The sequence below is a fragment of the Rhynchophorus ferrugineus genome, unplaced genomic scaffold, assembly GCF_030347505.1.
Source record: "Rhynchophorus ferrugineus isolate W39M unplaced genomic scaffold, kcgeb_rfMv2 rfM1, whole genome shotgun sequence".
NCBI classification, from domain to species: domain Eukaryota; kingdom Metazoa; phylum Arthropoda; class Insecta; order Coleoptera; family Curculionidae; genus Rhynchophorus; species Rhynchophorus ferrugineus.
Window position 1 is genome coordinate 55472718 of NW_027472580.1, and position 15977 is coordinate 55488694.

The window sequence follows — 15977 nt, forward strand, 5'->3', positions numbered from 1 at the left end:
TTGAAAATGTTTCTAATATTTAATACGTTAGAGAATATAAGAGAATATTACTGCTAATAAATTATTGAAGCACATAGTAGAGACAAGAAGGTTAATTTCACTTCATCAATATGAAAGCCTGTTCATTCAACAACAGTTATAACAAATTCATAAAACAAGAAGCGAAACAAGGTTTTTTTATAAAATAGGTCTAGGTTTAAAAACAGTATTTCTATTGATTTGTTATTCTGCATTTTTATGATGACATTGTTGTATTAATGTGTAATATAGCATGTATAGCCCGTGATCGGGGGGAACGTTTACTTCGTAACCAATACCTGCTGTTGTTGAAGCAAGGCATGGAATATTTTTAACCAAATATCAGTACTGTTGATGATGTAGAGGCAAGAATGGAGCCATAATTTATTAGGCAGTTCCATCGTGCGGGCAAGCGGTTGTGATGCAAGAGGAATTTACATCTGTTACTCGCTATTCACAGCAAAACTTTTTTACCGTAAATATACCGTAGCCGTACGTAGTCGATAATTTATTTCAAAATTACCACAAGATTGGAGCTCGAATAAACTTGGGCGACATGAGGGACGAGCAATGAGAGTATCTACACTAAGATATAGCGAAAATCGAATGGCGATATCAAAGATTTTGGAACGAAGTTATGATGAGCGATTACTGTTAGCCTTAATACGTCAAACAGGTCTGACGCCGTATAAAAGGATCAATTCAAGCTCTGTTCACTTCTGATTTATGTATTTGATTCAATAAATGACCGTTATTGGTTAAACATAGTAAAATAACCAATAAATCAGCGGACGGCTGATTTGGATTCAGCTCCCCAATTTATCTTATAAACAGCTTTTGGTTGCTCAGGTCAAAAATCGTGTATACTAGTTTTATCAATGTATGTTATTAAGTTATATTAAATATTCTAGTGATTCAACGAAATTTTAAATTAATGCTCTCTTTCTTGTTTCAGACTTTGCGGTAGCAACTTTATCAACTGTCGCGATGCTTCAGACTCTACTTTCCATCGTATGACCTGTGCGATTTTTCCGCGTCGGATCTCCATAAACCGGTCGCCTAAAACGGTAATAATGGCAACTTCACATTCGCATGTTTAAATAATGAACTACCGGTAAACATAAATGTCCGCTGAGTGTGCCGTCATCTGCGATGTACTACAATAACGGAGCGGGCTACACACACTGTCGCACTGGTTCGGACAGTGTCATACACAGGCGCAGTTCGGCCGTCGTGGGTTTGAGTCGTGATGTGGACACTTTTGACAGTGGAGAGTCAACATTGTCTGACCTCGATGGTAAGTAATTATGAAATACAGTTTTTCTTTAATCTATATTTGCTTGATGATGATCTTCTTCATAGAAATCTTAATCTAAATGACATTAGAGTAATTTAATAGTAATGCTTATGTTTGGTGGCAATAATCATCAAACATTATATATTAGGATCTAATTTTCTAATTTAAACATTTTGATGTGTCTTTTCGGATTTTGTAGGTTGTAGTACTTTACAATGAACTTGTTTGATTAAAAATACTAATTGGAAATTGATAACTATATATCAATATATAAGAAGTTTGGGCTTCAAATACTTAATTTGGTTTCAATTAAATATGATATTTCCGGAATTTCTATTTAAATCAAGCTGAGAAATAATATTATAAAAGTTAAACTATAAAACATTATTATTTAAAAGATTTTCCATGCTTAGCCCATCCGGCTGTGGTAGATAATACCTCTAGCTGTGATTCCGGGAACATGAATCAATAAGCCTGAAAATTGGCCGCGTTTTACACTATGAATGGTAGTTGTTCGCATTTAGTGGCAGGCTAACAAGTAGGTCAGTTCCTGGATGAGCTTGTTCTTAGAGTAGCTTGTTGTTTATTGGGAATCTATGAAGAGGTTTGATATGAATGTGACGAATCATGAGATGTCCAAGGTGCACTCCAAGGTGCATGGTTTGGAATGTTAGACCAAGTCAGGTGAAACGAACTTGAAATAGACCCTAGATCTATATAGAACTACGGATCGAATTCCCATCTTATATAGTAACCATTTGACTGATACAAGAGTACTCCTGGATGAGCATATGAACGGATACCCCGCTACATTTTTGGATGGCGACCTGAATTAGGGAAGATATAGCCTTCAGGCAAAGAGTCGACCTAAGTACGTGGCCTTTTCTAGCACGGGATAGCAGTTTCCTCACTTCTTGTGGAAGAGCCTAGATGCTCTTGGATTTATTTGCAATGACATTAACTTTAGCCACTAGATATTTTCGTGGAAATATTTCTGCAACCTAACTTGATGAACTCTGGTCATTATCTGGAATTACGGTTTACAATTGGGTGCTTTCGCGAAGAAAACGGTATCGTAAATAAAAAGTACCCAGGTCTTAAATGCTAGAAGTTAGTGCAAGGTGCAAGTCTAGCAAGGTGCTAGAAGGCGAGCCTTAGGGAGTGTTGAGTATTGAGTCTCCTTTCGCTAGGTTATATTGATCTGAACAACTAGCAGTCGATGAAGTTACAGCTTCGATCAGTTATACTTGGTAACATTACTCGGTGATTATTTTATCTCATTATAGATATAATAAATACAACATTTATTACTAGTGCACAATCTGAAATAAAAATAGTCTCTCAATGTTTTAACTTGCTAAGTATTGAAAACAATATAGGTCAATTTCCAAGGCTTTTAGACATTTCTCCACCGTTGATATATTAGCTTCTAATTTTGGATGAATCTTCATTGAACAATCTCTTCATTTTTAAAATTTTTGATTTCAAACGTTTTCAGTATTCATTACGATATAGTATAGATAAATTACTCCATTCAATGTAAATCTCTAAATAACTGTAATTTAATCAGGTCAAATTTAATATTTACTTCAGTAAATTCACACTTCAGTGATCACATCTCATAACCAGGAATAAACATACCATTTTTCTTTCAAACAACTAGTATATGTGACGCAAGTTTTCTCCAAAAAAAAGACCAAAGGGATATATTGTTTATTCAAAGTTATTTTATACATATGTCATCTAACTTTGTGACATCAAAACTTCGCAATGTTAACCCATTTACACTGAGTTTTTGACACACAACAACAAAAACATGAAACATGAAAGAAAAATGTTATCAAATATATTTATAGTTTATTTTAACATCATTGAACATCTAATGCATATAAATGACTTGAAACTATAATTAAGAACACTGGTATAATAGTTGGTAAGGAGTTGGTAATTATAATTATTATTGTTGAGTTGTTTTATTATATTTACATTGAAATCTTTTCCACACCACCCATGAGGTGGAGTTCTAGGTGAGTTTTTTATGTAGTGGAGGAGGAGTATCATACTGGAGGCCTAATCCACCTAATTAACAATTATATATCAAAGTAATGTATTTTATTTCCATTAGGGAGCATATTTACCTTTTCATGTTTAGTTCTTGTTTCCTTCGATAGTGTGTTTACTTGTCAAATCATCGGTATATCACTGTATTTTTTTATATATTCTGCTACTACCTGTGTATACTGTTCTTGATAAAAGTAATCGCTGAATTTTGCCTAATGCATTTGCCATAACTACAAAACAGTTAGTATTTATCCTCTCCTCATACATTCTAACCTAATGCTCATGTTTCTTTCTGAACAAATACAATCATGTCTATGCACACTAATTTTTCACACCCTACAATACTAGCTTCTACAGTTATACTCTATTAACTATGTGCATATCTTTTTCTTTTTTGTTTCCACTCTCATCACTCTATCTCAGGAATTTCGGGAATTGCACAGCATTATCACATATACTGAAAGTTTCCCTTAGTCACTGTTACTGACCAAGTTATTTACTAAACTTTTAATTCAAACATTAATTCCAATCTGTCTACAACATGTTCACGATTCATCATCATATCAATTTCTTTCCCTGTATGGTTCTTGATGGAATATCCTTCTCGACCAGCATGTCTCTAATAATAATTATTAGCTACCTCTCTTATCAACTCGATTGGATTAAATGTACAATGATAGAGAAGAAGTCATAATACTATGTGACCATATTTTTCAGCCATCTGATCTACTGTTCTTTTCTGGCTTATTTCTAAAAAAAGCAAATTGCAAAAAACGTAATGAAACATTTCATTTACATTTACAGAGTAGCAATTTGAAAAAGTTCATTCTTTAACATACTTTCTTCAAAACATATTTTATGTACTTTAAGCCATTCCTTAATTACAGCCTTTGTAGAGGTACTTGTTGGGATATTCTCCACAAGTGTGCTATGATATGGTGAATTGTCCATAACAATAACTGATGCTTCCTTCAAGTTCTTTAAAAGCTGGTTTTCAAACCATTGAAAACTCAAGATAAACAGGATAAACATTTTGTCATGATAGCCACCCTTGGTCATAGAGGAAACACTACCCATTCTGCACCAGGAATAAAACTATTCTTGTTTCCAGCATGAAGAACGTATATGTCTGCAACGAATTATTAATAAATGTTATGACTAACAAAATCTAATCGATAGTTATTCCAACGTTTACCAACGTTTATATAATAAATCTTCCTTAATTTTGTTATATGTTTTTAAAAATCGTATTCTTTTAAATGCAATATCTGGAAGTTCTATTAAACCACTTCGTGGGTTATCTTTAAACCACTTAAGTCCTATACTACCCTACACTGTATGATGGTATGTAACATATCTTTCAGCTTTTTATGGATACTCCAGACTAACAATTTTCTCTGAAATAATTGTAATACATTATGTTTCGATTGAAAAAACTACTTACTGTTTTTATACATTTCGTATATTTGATCTCTGATACAGCTAACATCAAGCTGATCTTGATTCGTCGGCCGTTGAGCATAAAGACGGTTTCTAAGTGACCGTGCCCATAGTAATACTCAGTGCAGCTGCAAACGCTAAAAAATATTTTCAATAAAAACCGCGGCTATTTTAAATTTATTAAAACAAAGCGTTAAAACAACGTTTGTCGGTTTATAACCCGTAATTATAATATTTTTAACGGGACGACTTTGACAGTCTAGTTCGGTTTCACGTTCGAACTTATCAGACAGCTTTATGTCTCTTTTTAACTAGAATAAAATGAGAAAGAACATATTGTTTTATTCTGAAACGAATATACAAATTGCGGTATTTCTAACCAGATTTATACATATATAGATTCTATGGAAAAGTCCACGAGAGAGCAACTGATCTATTGCAGTTCACCTTTGGTGACGGCACACTTTAAACTGTAAGCAACTGCCCAAATAGTAACAGACTACGTTTATTAACAGAAACTTTAGTGTGCTTTCGGTGACCTTACACAAATCTATTAAAGCTAATAATAAAAAAAGTAATTTCATGGATGTTTCCAAATTCTAATAGTTCATGGCTTTGAATACGATACTTTTGCTCATACTTATTGTCAATCCAACATCAACTTGTATTTTTTTTCTTGATAAATGATTTGATTCCAGATAACTGAATTAATTCAAAAGAGAACAGTCTAATAATCCTCCTGGAATCTTACCGACTGCGCCATTTATGAAACCTGTCGAGCTGGTAACAAAAATATTCATTTTATTCGAAAACTATTTTATTTTAACAGAAAGAAAAGGCAACTTGTTGCAATTACTGGACAGAAAATACTGCCCGATGCTATTTTAACATAAACGAAACCCTTATAATATAAACATACCAATTGTCACATATATACGCTAAACGAACAGTATTATAGATGTGAAAATAAAAATGGGTAATTGTAAGGATATCTTACGCAAAACCGCAGTAAACAGTTTTGTTGTAAATTCGGCGATGCGCCGATGCAAAAATAACCCAACGAAATAAAACTAGTAGGCGATAATCACCGAGAAAATATCCAGACAATTCGGAACCATATGTTGCCGGTCCTATAAAGTCATTTATAGAATTAATTATGTTTATATGACTTGAACAGTTATATCGTTTATCATTTGTATAATTTATAATGAGTATCGATTATTTAGTGTGTTATTATTATATCATAAAATATGTGTGTATCTTGAACAATAGAATGTATGTTCAACATATGCAATTCATGTAATCAGATGTGTTTTGTAAATACAAGTAGTAGAAGACAAGTAAACAGTACAAGAAGCTCATATTTTAAGAGTTCAAAGATAATAGATTAGTCTAAAATATAGGGTATTAAAGAAAGTAAATAAATTCTTAATTACAAACATTTTCTAATCTAAAACTTTGATTTATATATTCTCTTAAAATCCAGACCATGCTAATTTAATATCTTTTTATTAACGTTAAAGTTTGTTATATTGCTGCTGTTGGTGAAATTTTTAAAATGAACATGGTTATATATCGATGCACAATTTTCGAAAAACTAATTAATATTATGAGAACATTCTCAAAGCTTGACCCCACTTGCTTTTTCCGTTTCTGCGTAAAGAAGAAAATTTCTCAATAGTGAGGAATTCGCTGTATTTGAAAGGATTCAAAATCGTGTTTGTGTAATTTCGACCTGATCAACGTTACTAGAAAAATTGAAGATCAAATTTAATAGTGGTTCACTTGTGTTTATGGAAATAAGTACCAAATTCTAAATAAATTACGCTAACGAACTGGTTTTACCGACTGGAAGGTATTTTTTAAATCTACGATGCTTTCAAACTTTAAAATATAATCACTTCAGGGTTATTTAGCGACTCTCGGCTCCATTTATAAAATTCAATTAAATTTTTACGACCACTAAACCCATTGTGATTTCATCTTAATATGATTTTGGCCAGCGAGCGGTCTAAACCATTTAGCGACTGCAACTATTGAAGATGAAGTATTGAGATATGGGAAAACACTTGGTTAAACTTTCATTTCAGTCATACTTTTCTTTTATATTTATTAATATAAATTGAGAAGCAATCGTCATATTTTTAGGTCTATTATAGTGTATTCTATTTTTATCTGTCGAACTAATAGAATTTTAGTAGTTGTTTCTTTTGATACTGCAGAACCAAATATTAGATAATACTAACTTAACTTAATTAATTATCTGTCCAGTCAGCTTAAGATACGAGGTGGAATTAAATATAAATGGTAATTTTACTATTTAGCTTAGCATGTAATTCCGATCTAGATATAAACTATAGGAAATATTCACTCGTTTGAAGGCTCAGTTTGGAGTCTGTCTGTCTCAGAATCGAGTACATACGTGGGTCGAAGAATTCGGGGAGTTTTCGATAACCTCCGTGCTATTCGAGAGCTTATTGAAGGCGATAGCCGTTAAGGATTGAAAAAACCTCATCAGAATTGGGTAGCAGCTATGGAAGTGTTCAATCCATCATCACTAATCAACTTGGCTTTACAAAAATACACCGCCGATTTGACAAGGAATAAATTTGAAAAAATGCACCGGAGAAGCATCCTTTTTATAGTCCTGACTTGTCATCTTGTGACTCTTTTTTGTTTGGGCCTTTGAAAGAATCACTTGGAGGAAAAATATTTGAAAGCAAGGAAGAAGTGTATGTGCGCAATTAGCTGACAACTCGCCTTCAAACTTTTTATGAAGAAAGGATATTAAAGCATCCAAATGGGTGACAAAAACGTGCAGAGCACGGAGGTGACTACATTCAAAAAATGTTAAATGTTTAGTTTGTGTATATCATTGATCAATAAATTTATTTTAAATTATCTAAATTACTGTTTATATTTGATTTCCCCTCGTATTACTTTTCAATTAAATAACGCCATAAAATTTTATCAAGGAAGTAAGTTGATAGAAAAACAAAACTGCAATCATTTAGAAAGAAGATATTAATATTAAAACTAATTAAAGTAAATTTAAGTAACAAAAACCTTTCATTAAAACAAATTTTTAAGCTCAGAATTTGCAATAAATAAATTTGCTTAAACATAATTTTTTTATTACCAGTTTTTGGTATTTAAATTTTTCTAATTATTAAGTATTTGTTTCCGTGTGAGATCTTTTCCTCCGAGTTATTGCTAAGTATGAAAATATAGCAGCTCTAAAATTAATTATTATAGCTATATATATTAATACTAAATTAATACATTATTAATTATAATTTGTGGTACTTATGATATAATAATATGAAATTGTAATATGTAATTATTACATGTATTATACTAAAAAATATTTTAAATTGATAGTAGTAATGCATAAATATATTAATGTTTAAATGGTAGATATACCGGCTTGGTTGGTACAGTGTTCAAGGGGACAGGTTGATCTTCTGTTGCGATAGTCCCGGGTTCAAATCCTGTTGTTACATGGTGATATATTTATATTTGTGATTATTTATAATTGTGTTCGTACATTAGGAAAGACTGCAATATACGACAAAGGAAATGATTCCAGTCACTCCAGTAAATAGGCTGGGTAAGACTGAATGTCTTTTGGAATTATCTCTTAGTTGTCTGCTCGCCAGTCAGTAGTCGTCAGTAGGTTTCATGCCGAGGATCGTGGTTCGGAGCCTACGTAAACACTAGGCCCAGTCCAGATAAACTCTAATGGATAAAAATGATATTTTGAAATATAATAAGAAAAAATAATAGTAGACATAAACAAGTTTTTAATTAACAGTTTTCATCATAGCATTAGAAACGCTACTTTTTTTTAGTAATAGTCTTATATTTAGCGTGATAAGAATTGAAAGCAGAAGGAATTTTATGATCCGGTATTATACTTAGAGGGTATATGATTAGTTTTTTCTGCATTTTTTGAATTTATTTGTTCCATTCATTTGCTTCACAAGATTGACAGAGTTGCAGATTATAATAAACAGTTAAAAGGAGCCATTTAAAAATAAATGTTATACATACTTAATAGGCGGTGTATAATTTATAATAAACGTTAAAGTATACTGTGAATACTGACCCTTAACATTTTATCTTGCTGTTTTATTTCTACTACATGTAATAAATTAAAGTATGGCATATATAATTACTATATTATTGTATTAAATAATAAGGAATAAACTCCAATTATATTTCTATTTTTAACGATAATCTATTGTAAATATTGACTGTTGGATATTCGAGAGTTTCTTTTCAGTTTAGTAAAAGATCCGAAAAGTCGAAAGCCACCCATGAACACTTAAGAACTTTTGAGGCCAAGTCGATTAGTTTATCTTACTCGAAGAGACTCCCATTCTAACACACTCGATGTTCAATTTGATACACGTGTAAGATATGTCTTATATTAACGATAGGAAATCCAGAGCTATAAAATAATATTCTATATGAAAATAAAATTACAGTTCTTGTTGCATGTGTGTTTATATTTTTCTCTATTGTAAAACTTGAAGTGAAATATTTTAATATAATCTCAAGTTTGTTTTAATTACTATGTATCTTAGCTTGAGTCTCTCCAGAGAAACTAAATGGAAATGAACTACAACATAAAATTTGTCTGTTTGTTATGTATTGCTCATTCAATTTATGAGTTTATTTTATATTTCTAGTCCATGAATTGAACTAAACGATAATTATCTAAATTAGGAGTTTTTCCAAAAAAAAAGAACAAACTGGTTCCAAGATGTAATGTGTGTTTTATACTTAATTATACAATATAAAATATCTAAGAGGTGATACAGATCTATATATAGAGATATATCCTCTATACATATATTATATTTTTATAATATAACATTTTTTAAGAATTATAATAAGATTTAAAGTTAGAAATTTTCCACATAATAATATTTTTTTATCTAAACCTGAGTTATTTTCTATTATATATTTTTCTATGATATATTTGCACATTATAAATAAAAATTCAGCGACAGGTTCTAGTCTGATTTTCGATGTTATGAGGAAAGGGTTTTCAATATAATGGGGCGCTCGTTAAGTCGACGAGGTTCAATAGAATTTGTTGTCAGTTCGATCAATTTTTCTTTATGGACGAATATTTGAAATTGAAATCGCAGGGGAAAATACAAATGACGGTGACTGTGGAAAATACCCGTGACATAGGGTAAGCATACGTAAAGAAGAAACGATAATAGAAATAATAAATTCATATTTATACGTATTGATTTTGGTTGTGTAAGATATGTTATATTAACCTGTTAATTGAAGAGGTCAAGTGGGTTACAGAATGTGTGATAAATTTATTGTTCTCGCATTTCATTTACTATATATTTCCAAACTACTATAATATGTGCCCTTAAATATGTATTACATTGATTGTTAGCAATGGAACTTCATCTTAAACTTCTCACCCGATACACTTTATGTTTTTCAATATCAATTTGTTCATGGGTATATGGATATGGTCAAAGAAAGTCGTACTCACTAATATGTTGATAAATAATGAGGAAACAACACTTCTTGGATTTATGATACTTTGATTTTTAAGGGCTTCTAAGATATCAAATATATTCTGTTGCATCTTTGGATATAAAAGACAGCTTCTTATTTTTATATTGTATGCAGGATATTAGTAGTATTTTGTGGTAGTTCTAATGTCCTCGACATAGTATATTGAGGTTTGGATATGTACATATTAAGAAGTTAGGTTAAGAGAAAATTAAGAAACGTGTTAAATAAGCCATCTAGCAAAATAGTTAATGACATAGTTTAATATCGGGACAAAGGCCAAAATATGTTAATTTTTGTTGATAACGATAAGCTTATCTATCCATTAAGTAATAATATGTTAGTAACGTGTAATATCTGATCATCAGTGGTTTGGTCTAAATAATGGCTGACCTTAGCTTGTTATTTAATTATGTTTTATAATTTTTAAAACTTAAACTTTTCTTAACTGAAGCAATCGATTGAATTTTGGAGAGATTATAATTTTGGTTTCTTTTGAATTTATTCATTTAACCGGAATCAACTTACATATAAAGAAAGGACAATTTATGAAGTTAAGAAGATATGTTGACGTTGGATTGGCATTGGTTCAATATCTACACAAGACATTCCTTGATATAGTTTATTGGAGTTCGGGTAAAAGTATCGCAGTTCAAAGCTGTAAAGTAATCAAAGGTGGATTGGGGGTGCCCTAACCATAAACTTTTTTAATTATAGACATTTATGCTATGAAAAACACTCCTAATCTGTGATCCTAGCGCAACAATCACAGTTTAGGGTGTATGGCCAGAAGTAGACTTATGTTACTCTATAATAAAATAGTCTGCTGGAATATGGACATAACAGGTCAATTGAAAAGTCCCCGGCCTGACACATAGATGGCGCTAATGGAATTAAATCCATATGTTTTTTAGTTAGCTCTAGCCCTCAAAAGATGCGTGTATAAATTTGACATCTGTCGGATCATTAGTTTGTGAATTATAGCATTTTGAGTGAAGCAACTTTTGTTAGTGTGAAAAAAATGGAATTTCGCGTGTTGATAAAATATTGCTTTTTGAAAGAAAAAAATACAGTTGAAGCAAAAACTTGGCTTGATGCCGAGTTTCCGGACCCTGTCCCAGGAAAATCAACCATCATGGATAGGTATGCTAAGTTTAGACGTGGTGAAATGAGCACCGAAGGCGGTGAACGCAGTACAGTGGACGCCCAAAAGAGGTTGTTACAGAAGAAAACATTAAAAAATCCACAAAATGATTATGAATGACCGTACATTGAATCTGAATCATATAGCAGACACTCTAAGATATCAATTGAACGTATACATCATATCATTCATGAATATTTGGGTATGACAAAGCTCTGTGCAAAATGGGTACCGCGACACCGAGTGCCGAGTGTGCGAGCTCAGTTTTGACGAAAATAACGACGAGTTGATTATTCGGAGTAGTGTTTGAAGATGATCAAGAGTAATAAACCCGAGTTTTTGCATCAATATGTGACAATTGATAAAACATGGCTTCATCGTTTCACTCCGAAGTCTAATCGACAGTCATCCGAGTAGACTGCACAGGATGACCCCGCCCCAAAGCGTGGGAAAACGCAACAGTCGGCTAGCAAGGTTATGGCGTCTGCATTTTGGGATGCGCATGGAATCATTTTATTGACTACCTTCAAAAAGGAAGGTCCATCAACAGCCACTATTGTAGAGCATTACTGAACCGTTTGAAGGACGAAATCGCCGAAAAACGGCATTTGAAGAAAAATAAAGTGCTGCTTTACCAAGACAATGTCAGACACCGTGACAAAAATCGATGAATTGGGCTCCGAGTTGCTTCCCCATCCACCGTATTCTCCATATCTGGCCACCAGCAACCATTTCCTGTTCTCAGATCTCAAAAGAGTGTTCGCTGGGAAGAAATTTTCGTCGAATCAAGAGGTGATCGACGAAACTGAGGCCTAAGGACAAAATGTACTATAAAAATGATATCGAAAAGTCGGAGGGTCGTTATAATTAGTGTATCACCCTTGAAGGGTATTATGTTGAATAAAAGAAACTAATTTTGGGAAAAAATCTGTTTTACTATGGTAGGCCGGGGTCTTTTCAGTTGACTGGTAAGGTTGCGGTTTAGGATGTTCAGCTACACATATATATTATATACGGAGAATATACAGGGCATACTATCGAAATGTCAATAAAAACAGATCCAAACAAATCAATTTAGAAGATTATTAAAGACGGACTGGCGGATAGTAATAAATTATTTTACAATTGGTACAAACAAATTTACTAATTAAAGTAATCTGTTCAGATGAGATAACGGTCTCGGTGCAACATAACGTTGCTAATACTACATTGGCTGCTAAATTACAACATGATTGAATCGAAATTTGAATCTGTGCTTAATAAACAATAAGCCAACAGTTAATAAAAAAATATTAATAAAATAATTTTCAAGTAAAATATAAGCTTTTATTTTAAAAGGCAGCATGTTTGAATCTCACAACTTATATAGATAGAAAAATCAACTTATGTATAAGTATATATGTATATATGGTCATAGAACTTGTGACTCGTACGCCACTGGTTTCCAATTCCTTTTCTGAGTGGCAGTGAGTTTTATATATTTAAGTAAAATAAAAACATATTTTCTTCCGTACACAAATCATAATTCATAATACTCAGACATACTTGTCTTGCGTCTTTTTTCAACTTGTGTCATCTTGTGTCTTTTTTCAACGCTTGATACAATAACATTTTAATTTATTACTACATATCATTTGTACTTGGATTAATTCATAAGCAAGACGAATGCGAGATTCATATGTATTTCTCAATTATAAAATTGTAATAACTTAAGATGTAGTTTACACCAAAGGTATACACTTCATATAAGTTCATATGGTTTGGTTCGCTTCAATCTTCTGATTTGCTGCGCGTTGTCCAGTAGTTGTATTGCTTCCACGTTAGTATGATTTAGTAATTTTCTCCTTTCGTGTTTTAAGGCAAAATTTTGGATAACTTTGCAAATCCATTTGATTTCTAGGTCATCGTTATCTATATTCCTCGTTGATTACGTAACGACAGGCATTGGTAATTAATAGAAGAATTTTGTTTTAGCAGCGTTGGATGACTAGTTGATTTAAATTTTTAGTTCAACACCATATTAGCAACCCATATTTCCAAATTGGCTTTATGATTGACTGATAAATCAATATCGTTAGTTTTAGATTAAGTTGAGAGTATCTTCCGACTACCTAGTACAGTTGTTTTATTTTGGTTCTAATATCTTTTGTTTTCTGTCTGACATGATGTTTCCAATTTAATCTACCATCAAAATTTATGCGAAGATATTTAGCTGATTGTGCTTGAGGAATCAGGCATGCACTGAGTGGTATAATTAGGTTTTTATTATTTCGCAGGAATGCAAAATTAACATGAACAGATTTGGAGCTATTGAGTTGAATTTTCCAATCCTCAGTCCATTTGTAGATTTAGCTTTGCTGTAGGCACATATATCTCGTTTGCCATAATCATTGCGTCGTCAGCCAAGGTTACAAGTAGTGTTTCTTTTGTTGATGAGATGTCAGTAGTGTAAATCAGGTACAGGAAAGGTCCTAAGATGCTACGTTGTGGAAATCCAGCCAAAATAGTTTTAAAATGCTAAGAACGCCATTTCGTGCGTAGATCAACAGCTTGTGACATATCCAGGAATATTGCAGGGCTCAACACTTCATGTAGTGCTATTTATTGTTCTCTATAATGATTGGCTGTGATAACTTCACTATAATCTTCATAATATTATTGCTATAACATTGGATTGTCTTCCGAAGCACCGATTCAATATATTCTATGATACGTAAATAAGATTTTGTGATCCACATAGGAAAATTTTGATGTAGAATCTTGAGCAATTGATGTTACGCGGTATTATTTACTATTTCAAATAACTTTTATTATTTTGATTTGAATTCAGTAGCATTTTGTTTCGACCATCTTAGACACACCGGGAAACAGGCTGGATGAGACTGGATATTTGTATGGTCTGTAAGTGTTTAGCATGTATTAAACAATAGATACACTTTAATTCCTAAAAAGCAGACAAATAATTTTTTTAGTATATTACTAGATAGTTAATAATAGTATTTCTCTGATACTTCATTTCAGATTGCTTAGGCCGTCTTCTGATTTTTTTCCTATCTGCCCTTGCTTTCCATATTCTCTTTACCCGTCTTGTGATCCCCATGCGATTAAGTATCCCCACCAACTGAGTTGCTTCATTTCTATGTACTCTTACTATTCTATGCCTTCTTTTATTTATTTTCTTGTCATCCTATCCTTTCAGTTCATATACTATTTTTATCATTATTTGACAATATCCACGTTTCGCAATCGATTAATAGATTTGGTATGTAAGTTGTTTTGTAAACTCTCATTATAGTTACGGGTATTATTTCTTTTTTCTTAATAAGCTAGATGACCCGGTGAACTTCTTATCACCTATATCTCTATTGCTATTTTTTTGACAATAACAATAGCCACTCTGTCTATTGTCAGTGAATTAAACCTCCACGTATGCTTACTTATAGGTGTTTTGTCAAGTCTGATGATGATATTATGGCTGTCAGATGATATCCGATTCAATACTATCTTGAACATTTTGACTACATCGTTGTTCTGATGTAGAAACATTTGTACATTTAGACAATAGTCATCACAATTCTTCTTCACTGTTGGATTGTGAGCGCAATGTATCAATTTTTGCGTCCGAATGGTTCATAATATAAAGTTTTAATAATTATCTCCATCGGGTAGTAGTAACAGCGCCCTAGTAAGAGATAAATTTGTCATCAGATCTGCAATTGTTTAAAATTTTGTTAACTTTTTTTGATACAAATTTGACTATTACCAGAAATATTTTTTATGGTAGAACATACTGAAAATTCAACCTTTTTTGGGAGTTTTTATTGTCGGCTGAAAAGTGATTAGAATCATTTCTCATCCCACTAATGAGCGAATTAGATCTGGTGGTCAGACTAACTGTCATAATTTTACCATAGAACATTGAACAATTGTCATTTTCTCAATTACAAATGATTTGTTGGAACCATAATCTTTTTCAGAGTCGAAGTGGAATGCTGCTAGTTCCTGATCACAGGAGCACTGCGTCAGCGGCAATGCTCAATTTCATTGTGTTGTGCTCGCTGTTGTGTTTTATGTTCACGAACTCGATGCATTCTAAGCTTGTCCACTTCATTTCCAGTGACTCTTGAACGCAATTTTGACATATTAATACGACTATAAAATATATAAAAATAATATAAAACCACAGAAACCCATCATGCATAACATCAACACGTGAACACCCTTGCATTACGAAACGGGACACGTAAGGCACCACACTTATAGGTACCCTCAAACAAATCGGAACGCCCCAAGCCGAACGACGTCCTGCTACAACTTCGATGGCAGCTGATCCCGTAAACTCCTCACTCAGGTTGGGATCCCCATCTCATAAGCAGTCCCTGGGCGATTCATTGTGTGATTACGGGTGTACTCCGGAACCTGCACCACATAGAGGTACGTTCTACCGCAGCTCCACTAGGAGGGAAG

The 15977-nt window shown here is 32.6% G+C and overlaps 1 protein-coding gene across 1 annotated transcript in view; it reads left to right on the top strand.

Moving 5' to 3' along the window:
- Window positions 1–1035: 1035 nt before the first annotated feature.
- LOC143204144 (uncharacterized) overlaps window positions 1036–15977 on the top strand; it is a 58004-nt gene continuing 43062 nt past the window's right edge. Inside the window, exon 1 of the mRNA XM_076416655.1 lies at window positions 1036–1315. Within this exon, the coding sequence (XP_076272770.1) occupies window positions 1171–1315 (145 nt within the window). The 5' untranslated portion in view covers window positions 1036–1170. The remainder of the gene's footprint in view (window positions 1316–15977) is intronic.